Source organism: Mus caroli, unplaced genomic scaffold (genome assembly GCF_978045245.1).
Source record: "Mus caroli unplaced genomic scaffold, Mus_caroli_1 scaffold_8, whole genome shotgun sequence".
In the NCBI taxonomy this organism is placed as follows: Eukaryota; Metazoa; Chordata; class Mammalia; order Rodentia; family Muridae; genus Mus; species Mus caroli.
In genome coordinates, this window is record NW_028227263.1 from 43,534,332 (window position 1) to 43,549,327 (window position 14,996).

At 38.5% G+C, this 14,996-nt stretch overlaps 1 protein-coding gene and 1 pseudogene across 1 annotated transcript; both read left to right on the plus strand.

Moving 5' to 3' along the window:
* The first annotated feature begins 4,092 nt into the window (after window positions 1-4,092).
* On the plus strand, window positions 4,093-8,391 carry LOC110298000 (olfactory receptor 52R1-like; annotated as a pseudogene).
* A 3,071-nt stretch (window positions 8,392-11,462) lies between these two features.
* Window positions 11,463-12,422, plus strand: LOC110299091 (olfactory receptor 51F1). The gene has a single exon (XM_021168694.3). The coding sequence runs from the start codon at window positions 11,463-11,465 to the stop codon at window positions 12,420-12,422; it is 960 nt and encodes a 319-aa protein (XP_021024353.1).
* Window positions 12,423-14,996: the final 2,574 nt, after the last annotated feature.

The following is a 14,996-nucleotide window of genomic DNA, read 5'->3' on the forward strand; positions in this document are numbered from 1 at the left end:
TCAATGAAAATGAAGCCACAACATACCCAAACTTATGGGACGCAATGAAAGCATTTCTAAGAGGAAAACTCATAGCTCTGAGTGCCTCCAAAAGGAAACTAGAGAGAGCACACATTAGCAGCTTGACAACACACCTAAAAGCACTAGAACAAAAGGAAGCAAATTCACCCAAGAGGAGTAGACGGCAGGAAATAATCAAACTCAGGGGTGAAATCAACCAAGTGGAAACAAGAAAAACTATTCAAAGAATCAACCAATCAAGGAGCTGGTTCTTTGAGAAAATCAACAAGATAGATAAACCCTTAGCCAGACTCACTAGAGGGCACAGGGAAAGCATCCTAATTAACAAAATCAGAAATGAAAAAGGAGACATAACAACAGATCCTGAAGACATCCAAAACACCATCAGATCCTTCTACCAAAGGCTATACTCAACAAAACTGGAGAACCTGGATGAAATGGAGAAGTTCCTAGACAGATACCAGGTACCAAAGTTGAATCAAGATCAGGTTAATGATCTAAACAGCCCTATATCCCCCAAAGAAATAGAAGCAGTCATTAATAGTCTCCCAACTAAAAAAAGCCCAGGACCAGATGGGTTTAGTGCAGAGTTCTATCAGACCTTCAAAGAAGATCTAATCCCAGTTCTTCACAAACTATTCCACAAAATAGAAACAGAAGGTACTCTACCCAACTCATTCTATGAAGCCACAATTACTCTGATACCTAAACCACAAAAAGACCCAACAAAGATAGAAAACTTCAGACCAATATCCCTTATGAATATTGATGCAAAAATACTCAATAAAGTTCTTGCTAACCGAATCCAAGAACACATCAAAACAATCATCCATCCTGACCAAGTAGGTTTCATCCCAGGGATGCAGGGATGGTTCAATATATGGAAATCCATCAACGTAATATAACGTATATAAACAAACTCAAAGACAAAAACCACATGGTCATCTCGTTAGATGCGGAAAAAGCATTTGACAAGATCCAACACCCATTCATGATAAAAGTCTTGGAAAGATCAGGAATTCAAGGCCCATACCTAAACATGATAAAAGCAATCTACATCAAACCAGTAGCCAACATCAAAGTAAATGGTCAGAAGCTTGAAGCAATCCCTCTAAAATCAGGGACTAGACAAGGCTGTCCACTTTCTCCATACCTATTCAACATTGTACTTGAAGTCCTAGCCAGAGCAATTCGACAACAAAAGGAGATCAAAGGGATACAAATTGGAAAAGATGAAGTCAAAATATCACTTTTTGCAGATGATATGATAGTATATATAAGTGACCCTAAAAATTCCACCAGAGAACTCCTAAGCCTGATAAACAGCTTCGGTGAAGTAGCTGGATATAAAATTAACTCAAACAAATCAATGGCCTTTCTCTACACAAAGAATAAACAGGCTGAGAAAGGAATTAGGGAAACAACACCCTTCTCAATAGTCACAAATAATATAAAATATCTTGGCGTGACTCTAACTAAGGAAGTGAAAGATCTGTATAATAAAAACTTCAAGTCTCTGAAGAAAGAAATTATAGAAGATCTCAGAAGATGGAAAGATCTCCCATGCTCATGGATTGGCAGGATCAACATTGTAAAATTGGCTATCTTGCCAAAAGCAATCTACAGATTCAATGCAATCCCCATCAAAATTCCAAATCAATTCTTCAACGAATTAGAAAGTGCAATCTGCAAATTCATCTGGAATAACAAAAAACCTAGGATAGCAAAAACTCTTCTCAAGGATAAAAGAACCTCTGGTGGAATCACCATGCCGGACCTAAAGCTCTACTACAGAGCAATTGTGATAAAAACTGCATGGTACTGGTATAGTGACAGACAAATAGACCAATGGAATAGAATTGAAGACCCAGAAATGAACCCACACACCTACGGTCACTTGATCTTCGACAAGGGAGCTAAAAACATCCAGTGGAAGAAAGACAGCATTTTCAACAAATGGTGCTGGCACAACTGGTTGTTAACATGTAGAAGAATGCGAATCGATCCATTCCTATCTCCTTGTACTAAGGTCAAGTCTAAGTGGATCAAGGAACTTCACATAAAACCAGAGACACTGAAACTTATAGAGGAGAAAGTGGGGAAAAGCCTTGAAGATATGGGCACAGGGGAAAAATTCCTGAATAGAACAGTAATGGCTTGTGCTGTAAGATCGAGAATTGACAAGTGGGACCTCATGAAACTACAAAGCTTCTGCAAGGCTAAAGACACCATCAATAAGACAAAAAAACCACCAACAGATTGGGAAAGGATCTTCACCTATCCTAAATCAGATAAGGGACTAATATCCAATATATATAAAGAACTCAAGAAGGTGGACTCCAGAAAGTCAAATAACCCCATTAAAAAATGGGGCTCAGAACTGAACAAAGAATTCTCACCTGAGGAATACCGAATGGTAAAGAAGCACCTGAAAAAATGTTCAACATCCTTAATCATCAGGGAAATGCAAATCAAAACAACCCTGAGATTCCACCTCACACCAGTCAGAATGGCTAAGATCAAAAATTCAGGTGACAGCAGATGCTGGCGAGGATGTGGAGAAAGAGGAACACTCCTCCATTGTTGGTGGGATTGCAAGCTTGTACAACCACTCTGGAAATCAGTCTGGCGGTTCCTCAGAAAATTGGACATAGTACTACCAGAGGATCCAGCAATACCTCTCCTGGGCATATATCCAGAAGATGTCCCAACCGGTAAAAAGGACACATGCTCCACTATGTTCATAGCAGCCCTATTTATAATAGCCAGAAGCTGGAAAGAACCCAGATGTCCCTCAACAGAGGAATGGATACAGAAATTATGGTACATTTACACAATGGAGTACTACTCAGCTATTAAAAAGAATGAATTTATGAAATTCCTAGCCAAATGGATGAACCTGGAGGGCATCATCTTGAGTGAAGTAACACAATCACAAAAGAACTCACACAATATGTATTCACTGATAAGTGGATATTAGCCCAAAACTTAGGATACCCAAGATATAAGATACAATTTGCTAAACGCATGAAACTCAAGAAGAATGAAGACCAAAGTGTGGACACTGTGCACCTTCTTAGAATTGGGAACAAAACACCCAGGGAAGGAGTTACAGAGACAAAGTTCGTAGCTGTGATGAAAGGATGGACCATTTAGAGACTGCCGTATCCAGGGATCCATCCCATAATCAGCTTCTAAACGCTGACACCATTGCATACACTAGCAAGATTTTGCTGAAAGGACCCAAATATAGCTGTCTCTTGTGAGACGATGCCGGGGCCTAGCAAACACAGGAGTGGATGTTCACAGTCAGCTATTGGATGTATCACAGGGCTCCCAATGGAGAAGCTAGAGAAAGTACCCAAGGAGCTAAAGGGATCTGCAACCCTATTGTTGGAACAACATGATGTACTAACCAGAACCCCGGAGCTCTTGTCTCTAGCTGCATAGGTATCGAAAGATGGCCTAGTCGGCCATCAATGGAAAGAGAGGCCCATTGGACTTGCAAACTTTATATGCCCCAATATAGGGGAATGCCAGGGCCAAAAGAATGGGAATGGGTGGGTAGGGAAGTGGGGGGCGCTATGGGGGACTTTTGGGATAGCATTGGAAATGTAATTGAGGAAAATATGTAATAAAAATATTAAAAATCAAAAAAAAAAGAAAATGGCATATAAATACTTCACTTGCTTTTGAGCAAATAAACCATATCTAAATAAAAAAAAAAGAAATAAAGGAAGACCAAGTACTTTGTCAAAGAGAAAATGACAAAGTTAATTACAAGTAATTTGTCATGCTTGTTTTCACTCAGCAGGCTCTACTTCCAGGAAAACAGTGGTCTTTAGGAAATAATTGCCTCTGATTCTGACATGTTCTAGTATTTAAGTGTTACAAGCACCAAAAGAAATATTAAATTGCATCATTTTGTGTGACAAAATATTTATTATAAAGGATGATTTTCCTACAATTTACTATTGAATAAAATTGTACTATTACACAAGAGCAAATAACCATCCATGCCTTGGCTTTTATAATCCTCAGAAAGCAGAATAACTTCCCCACACAGAAAATATGACACTTTCTCTCATGTTGGCTTCAAGGAACAGCTCTTCCCACTCTACATTTTTCATCTTGCTTGGAATCCCAGGACTGGAGAATTAGCAATTCTGAGTTGTCTTTCTATTCTGTGTCATGTATATTGTGGCAGTGACTGGAAATATCACCATTCTTCACATAATCCGAATTGACCACACCCTACATGAGCCCATGAATCTCTTTCTGGCCATGCTGGCTACCACTGACCTGGTTCTGTCCTCCTCCACACAACCAAAATGCTGGCCATACTTTGGTTTCAGGATCATAGATTGAATATCATGCCTGCCTCATCCAGGTGTTCTTCATACATGCTTTTTCTTCTGTGGAGTCTGGGGTGCTCATGGCCATGACCTTGGACCGATATGTGGCTATCTGCTTCCCACTCCAACATTCCAGCATCCTGACCATATCTGCAGTCATCAAACTAGGGGCAGCTGTGATGGTGGGAGGGCTGCCGCGGATGAGCCCCTTCTGCTTCCTGGTCTCCCGGATGCCCTTCTGCCCCAACAAGGTCATTAACCAGCCCTACTGTGATCACATGGCTGTACTCAAGTTGATATGTGCTGATACCAGAGTCAATCATGAATATGGACTCTTTGTGGCTTTCTCTGTTGTTGGCTTTGACATAATTGTCATCAGTGTATCTTAATGTGATGATTCTGAAAGCTGTGTTGAGGTTGCCCTCAGGTGAAGCTCGCCTCAAAGCTTTTGGTACATGTACTTCTCATATTGGTGTCATCTTAACCTTATATATCCCAGCCCTTTACACCTTCCTCACCCACCGCTTTGGCCACCATGTACCCTTAGTTGTCCACATCATATTTGCCAATGTAGGGGAATGCCAGGGCAGGGAGTTGGGAGTGGGAGAGTGGGTGGGAGAGCACCCTTATAGAAGCAGGGAGAGGGAGGACAGGATAGGGGGGTTCTGGAGGGGGAACTGGGAAAAGGGATGTAGGGGAATGTGAAGGTAGGGAGGCAGGAATGGATGGGTGGGTGGGGGAACATCCTTTTAGAAGTAGGGTAGGGGATATGGGTTTCCGGGAGAGGGGAAACCAGAAAAGGGAATAACATTTGAAATGTAAATAAAGAAGATATCTAATAAAAAATAAATACAAAAGAAAGAAAAAAAAGGATTATATGAACCTGGGTTCATAGGTATACAAAATAGGTATACAAAAAACATTTAACTAATAATAAATTACAAAACTTAATCATTTTTAAAACAGTTCTTTGGTGTACGCACAATTTTGATATGAATTAAAGGTAAGAGAAATTGTGTGTACTAGTGGAGAACACTTAGTATAAGGCTTTGGCAGTACAGGAAGGCCATGGAAGCTGATGGGACCCAAAGAAGAATGTTATGTCACTGAGGTGTGACATTTGAGAAGGCATGATGGATCCCAGCTCACTATGTCTTCTTCCTCCCCAGCTGACAAGAGGTGACAGTCCTCCAGCAGACACTCTTCTATGATGAGTTGCTTCAAAGCAACAGAGCCAGGCCCTGATCTCTTTATCCACTTGCCAAAGTGGGACTTCCTTCCTCTGTAATTGTGTCTCAGGTAACTGGTTGTGATGATAAAAATATAACTACAATAAAACAATCACACATAAAATTTGGAATTTTAATGCATTATTTCTCTCATTATATGGAAGACTAGAATACAAGGATTCATTCAGAAGTGGCTTGATACATCAGGGTGACTGATGCATCTGCAGACATGGAGAATGAAGAGTGATGCAGTGGGCTTGGATTTTGTCCCCTAGTCAGGATAAGTAGATGTGGAAAAACACATGGTCCCACTCATGCAGTGACTCCAGTAAAAATGAGTGAAATGTGTAACTGAGACCAATAAATGTTATTTTTAAAAAGAAATGGTGCCTATTCTAGGTCTTATAAAAGGTATTTTATCAGATATATACACGTGGGAAAGTATGAAATAGAGTATTTGGCATTCACAAAAATCATGAGTCATGAGAGTTCTAAAAAAATGGGAAAACTTATTTCAAAAAATGATCCAGTAGAGCCTAATACACTAACTGTGCTCTGAGGAGCTCAGACTTAGCTTACAGGATATGGCGAGATCAATCACTTTTTCCACCAAGAAATTCCAAGTGAGGTCAAGAGAGATATACTGATAGAATTTTTCTGAAACCTTGGGTTCCAGGGAAAGGGAAGAAAGAATCTGAAGTAGAACTTAACCCAGATCAAGGATTCTGAGAAAAATCCTGTCTATTTCTCTCTTTCTCTGTCTCACTCTCTCCTTTCTATGTTCTCTTTCTTTCTCTCTCTCCTCCCTCTGCTCTCTCTCTTCTCTCTTATCATTATCTCCTCTCCATTCTAGTTTATTGATTTTACTACTACCTTTCCACTTAAATATATATGGGAGGTATATTCAAACCTGCTCAAAGGCATAGTGAAAAACTTATTTCTTACTCTAGATATAATTGAATTTTATGTTGCAAAATTTAACAATGGTTACTGCATCTTTACTCTAACAAATTTCCACCTACAAGAGCCACATTTGAATGGATTATTCTTTACTTATCTATCTGGACTTGTGGATTATTAATATTTCTATTAGACTAAACTAGATATAGCCAAACTTCATTATGATCAATTTAGAAAACTGAGTTTATAGACATATGATTAGTGATTTCCTGTTCTTACAATTTCATACTCACTTGACAGTCACAATTCTGTGACTGTTTGTGATCTGCCAAAATAATGTGTTTATTACTTGGTTAGGCTATGCAAAGGAAAGTCTCCCCCTTAGATTCTAGTGTCACAGCCATCTTCTGATGCGATGCCTGTGAAAAACCACCCTCACCGTGCATCACATACATCTTCCTCTGTGACTTTCCAGGGTAGAAAGTGTCCCAACTTTGGATCTAGTTATCATTTTTATTAGTTTACACAGGAGTAAGTTTCCATATGGCATTTTCTTACATAGTTACTTAAGACGACTTTCCATACACATCTCTCCCTCTCTTCATGACCTACCTCCTTTCCCCACCTCTCCCCTTCCACCACAAGTTTTCTATTATTATTATTCATCAGTGCATCAAGTTTAAAGTACTTCTGTTAATGCTTCAATTTTTTCTGGGCTCTCTAGCTTCCATGAGGGCGGTACTCTTCCACCTAACCTATGATTGACCATTTAATTGGTTCTCAGTCTGCAAAATCAAATTCTATACCTGCATCACTCATTCCAGGCTGTTTCATATTCACTGTCCTCTCTGGTAGCTATAGATGTTCAGCAGAAACATTCCTTAGTATGTCATTTTGTTCCAGCTATGGACAGTCTAGCTAAGAGCAGCTTCATCAGGCACAAAGTATATCATGTGATGCCCTTATCTTCATGTTCTCCTGGAAGCCCATTTGCCTAAGCCAGATTGTCTCTTACACCTACTGTGAACAAGTGACCATGCTCACATTGATATGTAAAACATTAGACAATAACCAGGTTCTCATGGCCTCTTCTGTGGTTATATTTGATATTGTCAATATAACAGTAGGTGTTATGGGGCTGGAGAGATGGTTCAGTGTTTCCAAATTAAATAAAATGATCCATGTAAAAGCAGTAATACAAATAGTCCTGCCCTGCATAACAAACACACACACACACACACACACACACACAAACCAGCCACTGCAAATGTGTTACACATTAGGAAGACTGATAATTTAAATCTGGCTGATTCATTTTGGAGAATTACTCATTTCTTCTATTCATCATTTCTACTAACAACACAGTACACTAATTTTATAGTATTATAATGAAACAAACTACCATTCAGTTAACCTATAGAAATCAGCAAGCAAATTAGAATACAATATACAATAAGGATAGTCTCCACACTAATGGTTTTCTGTGGATGTCAAACTAAAAACCTATAATCCCAGCTCAGTCGATTTAAGATCACCCCTTCCAGGTTTAATTTGAACATGAGATGTTTCTCACAGTCTCATGTGTCCAAGGCCTGTTCGCCAGTTAGTAGAAATACTTTACGTGTAAAACGTGGCTGACTAAGTCAGTCACTGGGATCCTGTCCTTGCAGCTAGTGTCCTTCCTTGGTCCCTTCCTGTCTTTTCCCTTTCTGCTTCCAGTTCACCAGTTGGTAAGATGCTATTCTCCACCAAATGCTCCTGCCATATTTCAGGCTCACTCAAGGTCCTCAGCAATGGGACTTCTGACTAAAAACCAAGTAAACCCTCCCTCTCTTAAGGGTTTTATTTTTTTCCTTCAGAAATTTGTCACTGTAGTTGAACAGTAATGAGAACACAGATTCTAATTTATTAATTATATTTCCTAATGCTCTACTGATAGCTACCCCACTCTACTAAAGATTATTTTCTTATCATATCCACTTGTGACTACAAAGAGCTAAAATGTCCATTTCTTTCTCATTCTTCCCTTAGGATAACATATAAAATGAATAAGTCAATCAGGTCCTATCTCCATCCAAAGATCAGTTAAGATTTGCCAACAAGGCATTGTAGCAACAATTTGCCCAGGAAACAGACTGAGAAAATGTTTATAAATAATTTTTCTTAATTATATGGCTAACAGTAAGTGAAGGCCTAAAGGCTGGACAGTAAGGCACTGTTGTATTGGGGCCTATTGTGACTTTAACTTTCTAAGAGAAAAACTGTGCCTCAAGGGGGTAATTCCACAATTGTTTTTATTTGTTTTATATATTTGCTTTATAATTTGTATATATTTGTGAACTGGGTGCTTTTTTTTCATAAGTGTATATACAGTTTAAAAGCATAAACATATGAATGAATTAATGGTCACAATTTGTCCTCAGTCAGTGAGTCTTCTATTTTATTCTTATTCTTTAATCAAAAACACAAAACATCAAAATAAATAGAAGTTTTACACAAAGTGAGAAATGACTGAAGTGTGTAAAGTATACACGAGGCCTTGATCTCACACCTTGATACAGATATTAAAGTACCATATTGTGCTCCACAGTTTTTTACACTTATCATCTATTATACTCTATTGCTAAAGACACTGAGTCAGGAAACAGAAATCAGTGAGTGTCTATCTTAATAAGTTATTCCTACTGGCTAGCTTTCATTGAACTAGAAGATTCTAGGCACAATCTTACTCTTCTGTACACTTTATGAGCAACAATGATTCCTTGACAAGTTATGCCCACTGATGCAATAGTGGTTCAATGTTACGGGAGTAACTGACTGCTTTCTGATCATATGTAAGGTCCACTCCACTGGATAAAACTCATACCTGGCAGCATTACTGGGGCCAAGAACCTGTGGCTAGGTCCTAGGGGAGAACCCAATATTATTCTGCTAGTGGGTATAGTATTAAAATAACTGCTAATCATTATCAGTATACTCATAGATTAGGGCATCCATCAATTCTTGCATTAGACTGAAATTAAAAGAAACCCAAAATTTGCCAACATTCAGAGAATAAGAGATTACAGAGTACTAAGTCATAAATGGGCCATCTTGATAGCATCCTTTCCCACAAGACTCTGAGATCATCACAGAAGTGTGGAAATATTGTTGATCCAGAGGTAATGATGAATAACTACAAGGAATTAGATTTTTTTTGGAGACCCAACAATACTCATAAGAACTCACGGGGAGTGTGACAGAATGCATAAGAAACAGCACATCACTATGGAGAGCAAACTGTGTATGAATTCTTCAGTTTCCTTTGTTTATCATTGAAGACTCTGGGGGACCGCTGTTTATTTGAGTTATTAGCTTAAAATCGTTTGGGATTTAATGATGACACCCTACATTTTAAAATATGTTGCTTATTCTTTGCCAATTTCCCCAGAGAAATTCGCATCTTGCATATAATCCCACAGTTCAGTTCAAACTTACTAAAAAGTCCGTAGGTCCCAGCATGATATTCTGTTCTGTCTCTGCTAGCAAAGACATAGAAAGTTCCTGTTTCCACAAGGCCCTGGTAAGATAGATAATGATGCTCACTGTGCTGTCTTTGTATATGTTTTTTACCTACACATAACTATTCAAATAGGTTTATAGAAAATTCTGGTAATCATTTAGTATAGCTTATATTGGAATCCATATAATAGCAGTTTGTAGCTGTAGTTCCTCTCAGATAGAATTAAAACTCATGAAATTTAAGATTTAACAAAAAATGAAAACAGCATGAAAAATGGTTAATTAAAAACACATTAGAAGATATTTACTAGCATAAAGGAAATTCTTGCTAAATTTCACTGAAAACCTTAACAGGGTAAGGAATATTCCTACTATTTAATTTTTTACCTAGTGTCAATAAAAATGTTTCACCTCATCTTTCTGAGAACTAATTACTCTCCTGTGCTGAGCTCAATCACATGACGCTTTCAAACTTTTACATATCAACTAAATCCTCTCATTCATTATCTAAAACTCATGACTATTACTGTATCTATAATCACAGTTTATAAATTTGTGTATTTATCTAAATTCTTCCCATTTCAAAACACCCCATACCTCCTATAGCCTAGATTAGTCACACTCTATCTCTGTCTTTTCCTTAGCTGCTAAGTTTCTGAAAATGAAACAAACAATAGAACCACCACAATCTCCCCATCCACTCCCTAATACACACCCAGTGATTGGCACTTTCAGTGTCGGCGAGGGCACCTGCCTTTCCCACAATCAACAACTACTCTGAACTCCTTTTGAATGTTTCAATGTTTACTAGAGTTGGCTGCTCAAGCACTTCAGCACTGTTAACAACATATACACAGGAGGATACCAGGGAGTCTCCTCTTTCGTGGCTCTCACAAACCTTTCAAGTTCTCCTAAACTTCAAAATACTTTGTCTTCATTATTTTCTTTTAATAACCTACTCTCCTTGGCTGTTCACCTGTTCTGTGGGATTCAAAAGAATATTCCTAGAAAGCTATGTCTAGAGAGTCAAACCTGGAGGTCAATTCCAAACACATGGACATCTTTAAGCAGGCTTCTCTTGATCACTTTAAACCTGACTTATTAAAAATAAATTTATGCTTGCTTTCCTGTGTTCTAGTGACTCTCCCACATTAAAAAATTCCTATTTTTTTGCATTCTTAGAAATGACTATTTATTCACATAATCTGGTGAAACTTAAAAATCTAGAAATATAAAAATAAATATATATGCACATTTATGTGAAAATATTTACTTGGTTTAACAGTAAAAAATACTATTCTAAATATATAATTATAATTACTAAAGTAATAAATTTTAGTTTTCTACACAAGAGAATTTATATCCTAGAGTATTTTTTCTAATCAGAAAATTGTCTAAATACTTTCTATAACCATATAATTTGTTACTTCTTAGGATGTGAGCACTGTAAAGGCAAATGCTACATATGCAGGACAACACAGAATTCCTAAGCAACTTCACATCAAAATTACCAACCTTCTTCTTGACTGGTATTCCTGGCCTAGAGTCTGCTTACAGCTGGATCTCCATCCCTTTCTGTTGTCTTTATGCCACCGCCCTCTCTGGCAACAGCATGATCCTCTTCATCATTGCGACCCAGCATAGCCTGCATGAACCTATGTACTATTTCCTCTCCGTGCTCTCTGCCACTGACCTGGGTTTGACTTTTTCTACAATGTCAACCACCTTGAGAATCCTGTGGTTTCAGGCAAATGAAATCAGTCTAGATTTTTGCATTGTTCAGATGTTTTTTCTCCATGGATTCACATTTATAGAATCTGGAGTACTAGTGGCTATGGCTTTTGATCGTTATGTAGCGATCTGCAAACCTCTTAGATATACCATGATTCTTACTAATTCTAGAATCATTCAGATGGGTTTCCTAGTGATAATGCGTGCTCTATTATTAATAGTCCCACTGCTTCTGCTCCTTAAACCTGTCTCTTTCTGTAAGAGGAATACCCTCTCCCACTCCTACTGTTATCATCCAGATGTGATTAAGTTAGCATGTTCAGACACTCGAGCCAATAGCATCTGTGGGCTAGTTGATCTCATTCTGACCACAGGGATAGATACTCCATGCATTGTCTTATCTTATATACTAATCATTCGCTCTGTCCTCAGTATTGCCTCCTCTGAAGAAAGGCACAAGGCCTTCAGCACCTGTGTGTCCCACATTGGAGCAGTTGCAGTTTTCTACATCCCAATGTTTAGCCTGTCTCTGGTACATCGATATGGTCGGTCAGCACCCAAGGTAGTCCATACAATGATGGCCAATGTTTACCTTCTTCTACCCCCTGTGCTCAACCCCATCATCTACAGTGTGAAAACAAAACAAATCAGAAAGGCTATTCTTAGTTTGCTCTTTGCAAAATGAACACAGAATTTTCTTACCATTTGAAAATCCTGGTGCGATTTTCATGCTCCAAAAACATGGTTGGAGATTCCCCATTAGATGTGCATGTTTTCAAGTTTTTAATTTATTTAGCAAGGTTTAATGAATACTTAGATGTTTTCTGTTTAAAATACTCTATGTTATGCTATGCTTTGCATGAGCTTTACAGTCTAACCAGGGAAATGTAAATTGTAATGATGAAGAAATAAAACTATTGCTCAAAGTAACTGACATTTCCTGAAAGTTTTGTGCTAGATTTTTCTCAAATTGCTGACAAAGCATATTCTGCCTATCCTTCAGAACAGCACAGCAAACTGTGTAACTATTTACAATACAGTTAAAATGTGCACTGTTGATTAAATGAGAGTCTAGAGACGTTCAGACCACACATCTAACGTGGGTCAGAGTTGATATTTTGATATATGATTCCCACATCGGAGACACCATGCTCTGTGTTATGCACTCTGCTGAATGTTCCCAGGGAAGATCCTCCATGGCAAGAAATAAAGTGTGCATCACCGTGAATCCACGCCTCGGTTTTCAGTTTCATAGCCTTTTCAAAACTACTTAGCTTGTTGTGTTCAGAGACAAAACAGGATATACACGATAAGAATAAATGGTTCAGACAAGTAATAGTCAAAAGAAAGCTTTGGGAATCCAGGATATTTATTTATTTATTTATTTGATAAATGAAATGGAATTCTGGCTCTAGAAGAGACAATCAGGTAAAATGGAAGAAATCTTAGAGTAGAGGTTCTTGATTTATTTCTTAATGGTTCATTAAAATTTTTTTATAATAGTTGATATAATGAACAATGACTCATTAAGAATTTAATACATATGTAGCAGAGGATGGCCTTGTCGGTCATCAATGGAAGGAGAGGCCCTTGTTCCTGTGAAGGTTCTATGCCCCAGTGTAGGGGAATGCCAGGGCCAGGAAGCAGAAGTGGATGGGTGGGGAGCAGGGGGAGGGGAAAGGGAGGATAGGAGATTTTCAGAGGGGAAACAAGAAAAGGGGATAACATTTGAAATGTAAATAAAGAAAATATCTAATAAAACAAAAAAGAAAAAAGGAAAAAAGAATTTAATACATGTTATTGTTATCAATCTGAAGCAAAATCAACATACTCATATTACTATGTTTTTTCCTTTGCATGGGGTAATAGAAATTAAAGGATAAGTAAACATACACCCTTCTGTACAATAAACATAAACATGGCCAAAAATTAAAATAGTGCATATAGTGGTATTATGGCTGACAACTCAACAGTGGTACTCTACCCAGTTTTTCTTGTAATCTGATATTTAAGGATTTCCAGGGTGCATCAAGAAGATATTGTGGACACAATTCTGTAGAAGAATGTAAGTGTGATGTGTCCAATATTTGTGAGAGAATATGAATTTTAAAATCATAGGCCTTATCTGAAATAGGTCTTGGATAATGAAAACACAAATTCTTCTGAACTTAGTGGAGTTAAACTGTTTTTAATAATTATATTTATTTACATCCTAGTTGTTGCCCCCCTCCCAGTCCTCCCTCCCACAGTTCCTCATCCCATTCCTCCTCCCCCCTTGCCTCTGAGAGGGTGCTCCCCCTCAACAGGCCTCCCCCTTCCCTGGGACCTTAAGTCTGGAGAATTAGGTTCATCATCTCCCACTTAGGCCAGACCAGGAAGTCCTCTGCTATATATGTGCTGGGGGCTTTGGACAAGCCCCTGTATGCTAACTGATTGGTGGCTCAGTCTCTAGGAGCTCCCTAGGGTCCGAGTTAGTTGAGACTATGGGTCTTCCTATGGGGTCACCCACCTCTTCAGCTTCTTTAATCCTTCCCCTAACCATAGGAGTCCCTGACTTCAATTCAATGGTTGGGTGTAAGTATCTGCATATGTCTCAGTCAGCTGCTGGTAGGGCCTCTCAGAGAACAGCCATGCTAGGCTCCTATCTGTAAGCACATCATTGCATTAGTGATAGTGTCAGGCCTTGGTGCCCCCCCACCCCCATGGATCCCAAGTTAGGGTGGTTGTTGAACTGCCTTTCCTTCAGTCTCTTCTCCATTTTTGTCCTTGTAGTTCTTTTTGTGAGGAATAATTCTGGGTCAGAAATTTTGACTGTGGGTTGGTAACCCCACCCCTCCAGGAGCAGAGGTAAGACTCTGTCCAAAACCCACACCAGCTGGGACATCCACAGAGCCCAGCTGACTTGGGACCTACCTGCCCTGCCAAGCTCCATCAACTGTTTTTTAAATGCTCACTGTTATTCTTTTATGTCATGCACTGTTCTAAAATTATAAGCACACAAAAAGTAGAAAGCTTTGTTTCTGTGAAACCCACAGAAGTAAGAAAAGTCAAAGATGTTAGAGGAGAGGCTGCTACAATCCAACAGAAACTGGCTGTTATACTAGGCTATCCACATAGAAAAAAAATGAAAATAAATCCACTTTTTCTGAAAAATAATAAACTCAAAATGGATAAAAAATATAAAGTCTGAAATGTTGAAACTGGTAGAGGAAAATACAGAAAAAAAAGCAAAACAAAACAAAACATCAAGATAGAGGCA